This window comes from Talpa occidentalis, unplaced genomic scaffold (assembly GCF_014898055.3).
Source record: "Talpa occidentalis isolate TD23 unplaced genomic scaffold, MPIMG_talOcc4v2.1, whole genome shotgun sequence".
Taxonomy (NCBI): domain Eukaryota; kingdom Metazoa; phylum Chordata; class Mammalia; order Eulipotyphla; family Talpidae; genus Talpa; species Talpa occidentalis.
This window is the reverse complement of record NW_026555331.1, coordinates 28,447,926-28,459,337: the sequence shown is the minus strand read 5'-3', so window position 1 is coordinate 28,459,337 and position 11,412 is coordinate 28,447,926. Positions and strand designations below refer to the sequence as shown.

Below are 11,412 nucleotides of genomic sequence, written 5' to 3'. Positions count from 1 at the left end.
TTAGGTCCACCAACTTTCAAAGTCATATTCACATCTGACCTCAAATTTAAAAAAAAATTCCCTGGCCGCTGCAGTCCCTGTCTCTATTTGAACTCTTACAGCACTCACAATGCTTGTCTGGTACTTATGCAGATTTGCTCATTCTCTGCCACTACTGATAGGTCCACTGTAGGCAGGACCATATCATTCCTCTTTACCTTCCTCCCCACCATACTATACATACCCAGAACCCCGCTCTTGAATAGCTTATCTGCTAAACTACTGCTTATTGGACTAGTTAAATGCACTAGATAATATGGCAATGGTCCTCTTTCAAATATTTTTATTTTTACCAAGTGTCTAATCTTAAGAAATGAATCTTAGGCAAACTTCAGGTTGAACCAGCCAGTTGGGACTAGTAAGGAAGAGCCTGGGGAGAGTGAGGGGCAACGAAGCAGGGAGGAGGTTGCCTATGCCCCAGCAGACATGTCCAGGATGCCCTGTGTCCTGCCGTCAGGTAGCAGGCAGGATCTTAATGATTATCGAGTACAGACATTTATCTTGCATATATTAAATATGAAGAAAGGTATGGAAATTATGGAGTGTTACCCTTCATCTCTACTAATGAAGATAGTAAGACTCAGAAGGAATTAATAAGAAACCCCAAAGCAGCTGATTATCTGCAAAATGGCCTTGACCTCAGCCCTCCTGACTCATTTTCCAGCCTTCTTTCCACTATAAAAACCTGGAGAACCGCTGTCTTTTCTCAGTAAGCATTCATCTTTGAAGTGTTTCAAACTGAACATTCAAATGATGTTTTTAAAGTCAATTTTTACTCTGAAGAATGACTTAAATTGTTAGATCTTTTCTTCTCAAACAAAACAACAACAAAAATCCCTTTTTCTCTCTAACTAACAATGACGTGTTCATAACTTGCAAGCAATTTGTTCAAAGGAAAATGGGATTCTTATCGGATCACTGCATCATACACTGTTTCTGGGCTGCAAACAATTAACCAAACCAAGTAATTGGCATATTTGTAAAACTATATATAGAAGGTGAAAACTGATGGATGGAAACAAACCCAGCCTTTGGGCAGGATGTATGCATTTGCTTGAGGAATTGGGAAAAACAGAAAGCAAACTTGAATTAGCAATCCTTTTCTTTCCGAGGCTCAGCAGCCATTCTCCCTCAGTACACTAGCAAATTCTTTTTTACTAGATTTATGTCCCAGCTTCTAAGATGGATTCTATCTTTCCACTGACCTTGTCAAAATAGGGCTTTCTCATAACAAGAAGTAATAAAAGCGAGACCCTGGCCTAGATCAATAAGATCAGGCAGGTGGACTGGTGGAGAGAGCAGCACAACAAATCCAAGTGATTTTTAAATTAAAAAAGGTAACTCATAAGAAATGTGTGCTCCAATTTATTTTCAGTTATTGTTCTATATTTTGATAAAATAAAGAAAATGTATACATCTCACATATGTGTGTCTGTATACATGTCTATATGTACATGGACATATACACATATGCATGTGTATATAGATAAGCTAAAATAGAAATTTAAGTAGTAAAGTGCAGGTATTAAGAAACCATATTCTAAAGTCAGGTCACTTAGTTTAAATCCCAGCTCTGTCACTGACTACACAACATTGAGACAGTTACTGAAAACATTTTCTAGTTCAGTGTTTTTATCTAAAGCATGGAGTTGGTAACATTAATTAGGTTGTGATAATGGGTCAGTGAAATGCAAGTAAGATACTTAGAATAGCATCTCACCTAGGGTAAACACTGCAGTATGGCTGTTATTATTTTTATTACCCATGAAGGCACAGAATTCTAATAGGCAACTAAACATGGTCTCCCACTACCTGCTCAGGGTCTCCCACTACCTGGTCAGCTCCAGTGTTTCTTCTTGTGTGAAATGTGAGTCTGGGTGTGTAAATGTCCACCAGACAACATTCAGACTATATTTCTCAGGGGAGGTTCTATGCAATGAAAGGGTCACTTGTAGGGTGTGGGGATTCAGGGGAATACAGCTTAATCTATGAGCTAGACAGTATGTGCCAGCAGAAAGGGGACAAAGAAGCCATTTAGAAATGAGATGGTAATATAAAGAAAGAGAAGGAGTGGCTTCAAGCAACTGTAGCATGTGGCATAATTGAAAAGAAAAGAAAAATAATCTTAAGACCTTCCATTTGATCTTCTTTAAGAGAACACAATAAACACAGGAACTAATTTTTCGCAATTGTTTTTGACCGTTGAAGTTGTTCCCTTGAATGTGATACAGAACTGAAACTGAACCTCCTAGGAACCTAGATTTAAAATGTCTTAAATCTATAACATGGCAAGTTATAGAGAAAGCAATTTGGAGTTTACAGTTTCAGATTTATAACAAGAACAGATTATCACAAAGTGGTATCATTAAGCAGAACACACAGGTTTCAAGGGAGCTAAAATATTCCCAAAGCATATTCATTACAGTCCTTAAAAAATATTTTAGCAAGGGCCTCCCTGGTGGCGCAGGTGGTTGAGCACTGCACTGTGAAGCTGTCCGCAGCCTCAGCAGCATGGATTCAATCCCAGTCGGCTGGCAAGAATCCCACGTGGCGCGGCAGACCTCTCCTGTCTCGCCCGCTGTTCCCCTCAGCAGTGTATTTCAGTCAGTCTGCCTGTTCTGTTCCCCGCTCTGTCTCTGGTGTGTCCTCTCACCCTCCTGCGCATCTGGCCTGTACCCCGGTTCTTGTATAAATAAATAAATGTTTTAAAAAAAATTTTAACTATAGATATCCAAAGTCATCAAAATGCCTATCCTCCTGGATATCATACTTATCCTAAAGGAAAAGAAGAAGGTTTGTATACAGATGATGATTGTGGTGATATTGTTCATAATAATAAAAACTAGAAACACCCAAACCACCAACCAACCAAATTAGAGCATGCTGATTTAACAGAATTATATGGCTTTATTTAAAATGATAATGTTGAAACTGGGAGGAAGTTTCTGCTATAATATTAAATTATAAGAACCCAGAATACTGATGATAATCCTAGAGTTGTCAATATGCAACTTAAAAAGGACACAGAAAATATGTTGACTTAAGATTATGAGCATTAGCACAGCTGATATTTTTCAGACTAACTCACTTGCTTCTCCCGGCCTTCAAAATGCCTTTATTTTCCTTAGTCTAAACAACTTTATGAGATTATCCAACTTTTTGAGTTTATCCAACTGAAGTGGTATCTGCAAGTGCCCACCCAGTTTAAAGAGATCTGTCCTGAGTATGGGAATAACAAGAAAACTTTTGTACTTACTCTTTTGGTTTTGAAGCTTTAATTTTACATTCTCTGGTTGAATCCAGAGGGTTAGTAAAGACTTTCCCAGCACATCTCTTTAAATAACAGGCCCAGCATGCCCGGAACATGAGCAGCGTGCTGGGAACCAGGCTTTTGTTAAGAGCTTGTATGATCCCTGCCACATAATTGGTAGATTAATTACAGTTTTTTATTTAAAGAACTTGCAGAAAAGGAATGAACCATAACATCTTAACACTCATTCATTCTGCAAGTGAGCACCAACTACATACCACAGACCATTTTGGGTACAGATTATGTCACAATCCCAATTATGAAGGAGATACAGAAAAGGTAAAATTTTCATACAGTGGTCAGTGTCTTGAGAGAGGAAGTGAGGAGGGTGAGGAGGAAAACTAGCACAGCGTGGAGGGTGTTAGGGCAGAGCAGACAACATTCTACTTCAATCCAATCGTAATACATTCTGATCAATCATGTTCTTAAAAATGGAGGAATAGGGCCTCCCTGGTGGTGCATGTGTGAAAGACATAGCCCTATCAAGCTATCGCCAGCCACTGCAATATGAGTTCGATCCCCAGCCAGGAAACTGACCCACATGGTACAGCAGACCTCTCCTGTCTTGCCCACTGCTCCCCTCAGCAGTGTATTTCAGTAGATCTGCCTGTTCTGCTCCCTACTCTGTCTCTGGTAAATCCTCTCACTCCCCCACACCTCTGGCTTACACCCCAGTTCTTGTATGTATAAATAAATCTTTAAAAGAAAATGGAGACATAGACCCTATTCAGGTTTCATATTCTTATTTCTAAGCCAAATTCTCTCTGACTCGCAGGCACAAGGGTAGGTGGAATGCTCCTAAACACAGCCTCCAACTACCATTTCAATAAAAGACACCATGAAAGTAATTTGTGGTACAAACCCCACTCAGCAAATAGCAAATGAAGCAGTGTTCTCCAACTGCCTGCTGTGGACCAGACCTCACACCAACTGCTAATCCAACCATTTGGATATTCTCTGTTCCCAGATGAAAATACACTCACTCTCCATCTTGATTTGATTTTCATTTAGCTCTGTGAATGACAGTGGTAGGAAGCAGCTTATTTTAGTTTTAAGTGAAAGGAAGATATTGTCTGCTCTGTTCTTAGGGGTGGTGGAGGTCATAAGCTGCATCTTTTGCTTGACATCCTATAAACAACTTGCTATTTTTACAGAAAAGATTCATCTCCTCCAATTCTGATGATGTCCTGAGGCACCTCAGTGTGACAAGTTGGAGAAACCACACATCGACACAGCATTGTCAGAACCACAATCAGGAGACCCTCACCTCTCATGGAAAAGCCAACAAAAATGGATGTTATATGAGATTGAGGAGAATTTGAGAAGAAAGAAAGGTCAGCAGTGATCTATTACCCTGGCAAATACCACTAACACAGAACCCTTAACCTTAAGACCTTCTTGTTTGGGCCTCTCCAATATAATTTTGGGAGGAAAAAAGATGAAACTGCACAAGTTCTTTACTTTACAGTACAGTGCTAACTCACGTGCCTTGGTTTGTACTCCCAAACTGAAAACCAGCTCCCAAAGAGATGGGAGCCAAGAAAGTTCATGGAGGGACAAGAGAGGCAGAGGCTTGGAAGACAACACAGAAAGAAGACAGGCAGAGGAGACAGGGAAAGGGTTCAGCAAACCATAAAATGCAGGTAGAGAGTAGGTAAAACAAGTAAGAATGGAGTAAGTCTGTGGGTGCTTTTTACAGAGTCTGTGGCCAGAGCAGGAGTGATGAAGGGTCCACAGTCATGTCAGAAGGCTCAGTCAGTACAAGTAAAACCTTGCGATGCTCCTCCAAACCACTCACTGCTCCCATGTAGAGCTAAAGCACTAGAAGACAGTCCCCTTGAAAGCCCCTCAGAAGCTGTCTCCCTGGGGACTTGCATGCACTTGTCAACAACTCCAGCACAGCTGGCTTCTGTTCAGAAACCGGAATGAATCCCTGTTTCTTTGACTGAGCACCAGTTAACTACTTGGCTTGTTTATGGGCCATGTTGTATGAAAAGTTCAATATTAAAACTCTTGGCGCAAGACGCTCACACAATGGAAGTCATGTGACAAGTGAAGCCAAAAGGCGTGGGCTGGTGACCTGTCCTGACGGAAGGACACAAAGAGTTATAATAGAATTTTTAAAAAAGATTTATTTATTTATGCATACAAGAACTGGGGTGTAGACCTGAGGTGCAGGGGAGTGAGCGGATTCACCACAAAGAGTGAGAACAGAACAGGCAGACTGACTGGAATACACTGTTGAGGGAAGCAGGGGGCAAGCCAGGAGAGATCTGCTGCGACATGTGGGTCACCTCCCTGGCCGGCTGGGGATTGAACTCATGCTGCAGTGGCTGGTGATAGCTTCATAGCGCTGTCTTAACTCCAGGGGGGCCCTGGTATGTTAAATCAGCTTGTTCTTCCTCCCCCCTCCCTCCCTACCTTTCTCCTCCTCCTACCCTTCTCCTCAATTCCTCCTTCTGTCCCCAGCCCTAATCACATGGAGTTGAATTATGATAAGGAAAGGTGTGTCAGTTTCCCAAGGTCAAGTGAATTCATGAATTTCTCTTATTAAGCTAAAATTGTATGTATTGCTTATAAAGGCTGGAAATATAAACTGTTTTCAAAAAATATTAAATGCCATAAGGAAAGGGAAAGTTTAGAATTATGAGGAGCCACATCAAGCAGCTTTGTGAGGCTTAAAGAACCATCCTCAACTGAAAATATGTAATCAAGAACACTAGTTAAGGGCCTCCCTGGTGGCACAGGCGGCTGAGTACCGCACTGTGAAGCTGTCCATAGCCTCTGCAAATGCCAGTTTGATCCCCGCTGGTAGCGGAGATGCCCACGTGGCGAGGCAGACCTCTCCTGTCTCGCCTGCAGCTCCCCTCAGCAGAGTATTTCCTCAGTCTGCCTGTTCTATTCCCCGCTCTGTCTCTGGTGCATCCTCTCACCCTCCCACGCATCTGGCCTGTACCCCGGTTCTTGTATAAATAAATAAATATTAAAAAAAAAAAACACTAATTAAAAGCTAGTTTTGTTGTGTGCACTTATACATATTAAGTCTAATTCCCTCTCTACAGAAAATGATAAATTAATTGAGGATATAAGGACAGGATTTATTCTGTGAGTAATAACCAAGAGTTTTTGGGTAAAGGCAGGTCTTGATAAATCTGGTGGTCTAGGAAGCCTACTACTGCAAGAACAAGGAAACACTATGAGCAGGCAGGCTGGCTGGAGATTATTTTTTATACCAGGCCATTAGTGAGGTAGTTGACCATGAAGGTAACAATAGAAAAGGAAATGAATCTCTTGCAGACCCAGAAGAGCCCGCCATCATGACTGACTGATCTTGAGGAAGCTTCATGGAGGGCAACAGAATTAAAGATGCATCAATGTTTGCCATCATAGTGATTTGGAAAATGATCCTGATACAGACAGGAATAGCTGTGAAGGGCAGCAATAATCTTCAGATCAGTACTAAAGCCCATTATCATGGGGTTCAGGTTCTTAGGTTAAAGCGAATAGCATGCTATTGCATTAACCACTACCTAACTGCTTTAACACAGCACAGGTCAGATCAATAAGGACAAAAAAGGACCTTTGTATCCATTTAGAGTAACTAATTTTGAGCAGTTACTGACTCTAGCTACTCAATGCCATAACATCCCACATAAAGCATGATCGGCAGATTTCATTAGCTGAGTTCAAAATTCCAGTTAAACTCACTTACGTTATGAGGGTCAGAGGCCCTTGAACTTTAAACCAATCGACCACTAGAATGAATAGTTTACAACCAATTTTTGATCTAATCATTTTACTTAATATTTTCTTGATATAGAAAAAACAATGTGGCTGAAGACAAGGCTAAATCAGACATTTTTCCAGGTTAGGGATAAAGAAAATACAGTTGAGACCATTAACAGTATACATTGTTAACAGTCATACATACATGCATAAGATTTTTAAGAAGTATAATTTTATTTTATTTTTCTGGAGCATTTTCAAATGAAGGTAACTTTTCCCAAGAATGTATCACACATTTGGAAAGGAAAAGTAAAGTTAAATAGCACAAAAATATCACAGTAAGTAAGAACGAGGCTGTCTCATATTTAAAGATTTGATATATTTCAGAGAAATAGTCCACCAAGAAAAAGAAAATCAAATACGAATTTTTTTTCTTTAAGAATGTAATCTTCTGAAAAAGACATTCAGATGGTTTACAGGCACATGAAAAAATTGTTCAATGTCACTTAATATGAGGAAAATGCAAATTAAAACCACAATGAGATATCATCTCACTCCTGTGAGAATAGCCCACATCAAAAAGACTGGAAACAACAAATGTTTGTGAGGATGTGAAGGAAAAGGAACTGTCATCCATTATTGGTGGGAATGTACTTTGGTGTAGCAACTATGGAGATTCTGACACAAAAATATGTAAACACCACATGCTCCAGCAATACCATCACTAGATATCTAACCAAAGAATATGAAAAAATTAATACACAAAGCTGTTCATAGCAGCATGATTCACAATAGTCATGACAACGTACCCATTTAAATGTCCATTAGCAAGTAATTGAATAAAAAAAATTGGAATATATGCTCAATGGAATACTATTCAGTCATGAAAAAGATGAACTAGTACCTTTGAAGAATAAATGGATTCTAAGAGAATAATGCTTAGTGAAATGAGTCAGAAAATGAAAGATAGTTACCATGTGGTTTCATGTATTTGTGGAATATGAATAACCAAAGAGAACAAACCAGCAAAACAAGAATAATTCTTAGACTCTATAAATAATATGCTGGTTACCAGAGTGGGTACAGGGAGAGGGAAGAAGAGGTGATAGAGGATGGAAGGCAGAGTTGTGGCACCGAAGCTCTGGTAGAAGGTGAGTGAAGCACTTTCTTTTTTTTTTTTTATTATACAATCATGTTTATTTTAATTAATTAGTTAATATATTTTATTTTATTTTTTTTTATAAATTTTATTGTTATATTCCCCATACAATTGCAGCCCCCCCATTCTGACCCCAATCCCTCCCCCTCCCGCCCCCGCCCCCCTAAAATTGTCTCTGGTTCATAGTTTTTTGTTGATTTTGATTTTCACTTTCTTATAGTTATTCATTTTCCTGGTCCCTTATTTAAGTTTTCTAGATTCCTGCTATGAGTGAGACCATCCGGTATTTTTCTTTTTCTTTTTGGCTTATTTCGCTGAGCATGATCCCTTCCAGCGCCATCCATGTTGCTGCAAATTGCATGTGTTTATCTTTTTTGAATGCTGAGTAATATTCCATGGTATATATGTACCACATCTTCTTGATCCAGTCATCTATTTTTGGGCATTTGGGTTGTTTCCAAAGCTTAGCTATTGTAAACAGTGCTGCTATAAACATAGGGGTGCAGGTGTTCTTTGGAATTGATGTTTCTGTGTCCTTTGGGTAAATACCTAGGAGTGGAATTGCTGGATCATATGGAAGCTCTATGTTTAGTAGGTCCAGAAATCTCCACACAGCTCTCCACAGTGGTTGGACCAGTTTGCACTCCCACCAACAGTGCAGAAGAGTTCCTTTTTCTCCACACCCTTGCCAGCATTTGTTGTTGCTAGTTTTTTTAATATGTGCCATTCTCACTGGTGTAAGATGGTATCTCATGGTAGTTTTGATTTGCATTTCCCTGATGGCAAGTGATGTTGAACATTTTTTCATATGCCTGTTGGCCATTTGCATTTCCTCTTCAGAGAAGTTTCTTTTTAGCTCTTGTGCCCATTTTTTGACTGGATTATTTTCTTTGTTGTTGCTGAGTCTCATCAGCTCTTTGCAGATTTTGTGATCAGTCCTTTATCATTAGTGTTGTGTGCAAAAATGTTCTCCCAGTTGGTGGGGTTTCTCTTTGTTTTTGTTATTGTCTCTTTTGCTGTGCAGAAGCTCTTTAATTTGATGTAGTCCCAGCTGTTTATCTTTGCCTTCACTATCACTGCTTTGGGTGATGTGTCTGTAAAGATGTCTTTGATGTGCAGATCACGTAGTGTTTCGCCTATATTTCCTTCTATATATTTTATGGTTTCAGGTCTTATGTCTAGTTCTTTAATCCATTTTGAGTTGATTTTTGTGTATGGTGTGAGGTAGTGGTCAAGCTTCATTCTTTTGCATGTAGCGACCCAGTTTTCCCAGCACCATTTATTGAACAAACTTTCTTTGCTCCAATGCATAGTCTTTGCTCCTTTGTCAAAGATTAGTTGACCATAAATCTGTGGATTTGTTTCTGGATTTTCTATTCGATTCCATTGGTCTGTATGTCTGTTCTTGTTCCAATACCATGCAGTTTTGATGATTATGGCTTTGTAGTATAGTTTGAAGTCTGGGAGTGTAATGCCTCCATTCCCTTCTTTTTTTTTCAGGAGAGCTTTGGCTATTCAGGGTTTTTTGTGATTCCATATGAATTTCATCAATAATTGTTCTATTTCTTTGAAGAATGACATTGAAATTTTGATTGGAATAGCATTGAATCTGTATATTGCTTTTGGAAGGATGGCCATTTTAATAATGTTTATTCTTCCAATCCACGAGCAGGGGATGTCTCTCCATTTCTTTGTGTCTTCTTCTATTTCTTTTAACAGTGTTTTATAGTTTTCTTTGTATAGGTCCTTTATCTCTTTTGTTAGATTTATTCCCAAATATTTGATTTTTTTTGTTTCAATAACAAAAGGGATGGTTTTTTTGATTTCTTCTTCTTCAGATTTATTGTTTGTGTATAGGAAGGCTACTGACTTTTGCATGTTGATTTTGTATCCTGCCACTTTACTGAACTGATTGATGAGTTGAATTAGCTTTTCTGTGGAGTTTTTGGGGTTCTCTATGTATAATATCATATCGTCTGCAAATAGTGATAGTTTGACTTCTTCTTTTCCTATTTGGATTCCTTGGATGTCTTTCTCTTGTCTTATTGCCCTGGCTAGGACTTCCAGTATTATATTGAAAAGCAGTGGTGAGAGTGGACATCCTTGTCTTGTTCCAGATCTTAATGGAATTGCTTTCAGCTTTTCACCATTGAGAATGATGCTGGCTGTTGGCTTGTCATAGATGGCCTTTATGATGTTGAGGTATGTTCCTTGTATCCCAAGAATTTCAAGGGATTTTATCATGAATGGGTGTTGCACTTTGTCGAAAGCTTTCTCAGCATCTATTGATATTATCATATGGTTTTATATTTCTTTTTGTTGATGTGTTGGATAACGTTGATTGATTTTTGGATGTTAAACCATCCTTGTGCCCCTGGAATGAATCCTACTTGGTCGTGGTGAATTATCTTATGGATACATTGTTGGATTCTGATGGCTAAAATTTTATTGAGGATTTTTGCATCAGTGTTCATTAGGGAGATTGGCCTGTAGTTTTCCTTTTTAGTGTTGTCCTTGTTCGGTTTTGGTATTAGTGTAATGTTGGCTTCATAGAACGTGTTTGGTATTGTCCCTTCCTTCTCAATTTTTTGGAAGAGTTTGTGAAGGATAGACACTAATTCGTCTCTGAATGTTTGGTAGAATTCATTTGTAAATCCATCAGGTCCTGGGCTTTTGTTTTTGGGGAGGTTTTTGATTACCATTTCAATTTCGCTAATTGTAATTGGTCTGTTTAGGTGTTCTATTTCTTCTTTATCTAGCTTTGGGTGATTGTAGAGTTGTAGGAATTTGTCCATCTCCTCTAGATTATTAAACTTATTTCCATATAACTGTTCATAGTAGTTACTGATTATTCTTTTGATTTCTGCTGTGTCCGTTGTGATTTCTCCTCTTTCATTGATGATCCTGTTTATTTGTGCTTTCTCCCTTTTTTCCTTTGTGAGCCTGGCTAGGGGTTTGTCTATTTTATTGATTTTTTCAAAGAACCAGCTCTTGGTTTCATTGATCTTTTGGATTGTTTTTTTAGTTTCAATTTCATTTATTTCTGCTTTGGTTTTTATTATTTCTTTTCTTCTACTGGTTTTGGGGTTTTTTTGTTGTTCTTTTTCTAGATCTTTGAGCTTCGAGATTAGGTTGTTTCTTTGAGTTCTTTCTTGTTTCTTGATGTGAGCTTCTATTG

General features: G+C 38.8%; 1 protein-coding gene across 1 annotated transcript in view; it reads left to right on the top strand.

Moving 5' to 3' along the window:
* Positions 1-5,278, top strand: part of LOC129145383 (regulating synaptic membrane exocytosis protein 2-like) — a 134,715-nt gene extending 129,437 nt beyond the window's left edge. Inside the window, exon 7 of the mRNA XM_054692801.1 lies at positions 5,049-5,278. Coding sequence (XP_054548776.1) covers positions 5,049-5,278 — 230 coding nt within the window. The remainder of the gene's footprint in view (positions 1-5,048) is intronic.
* The last annotated feature ends 6,134 nt before the right edge of the window (positions 5,279-11,412 follow it).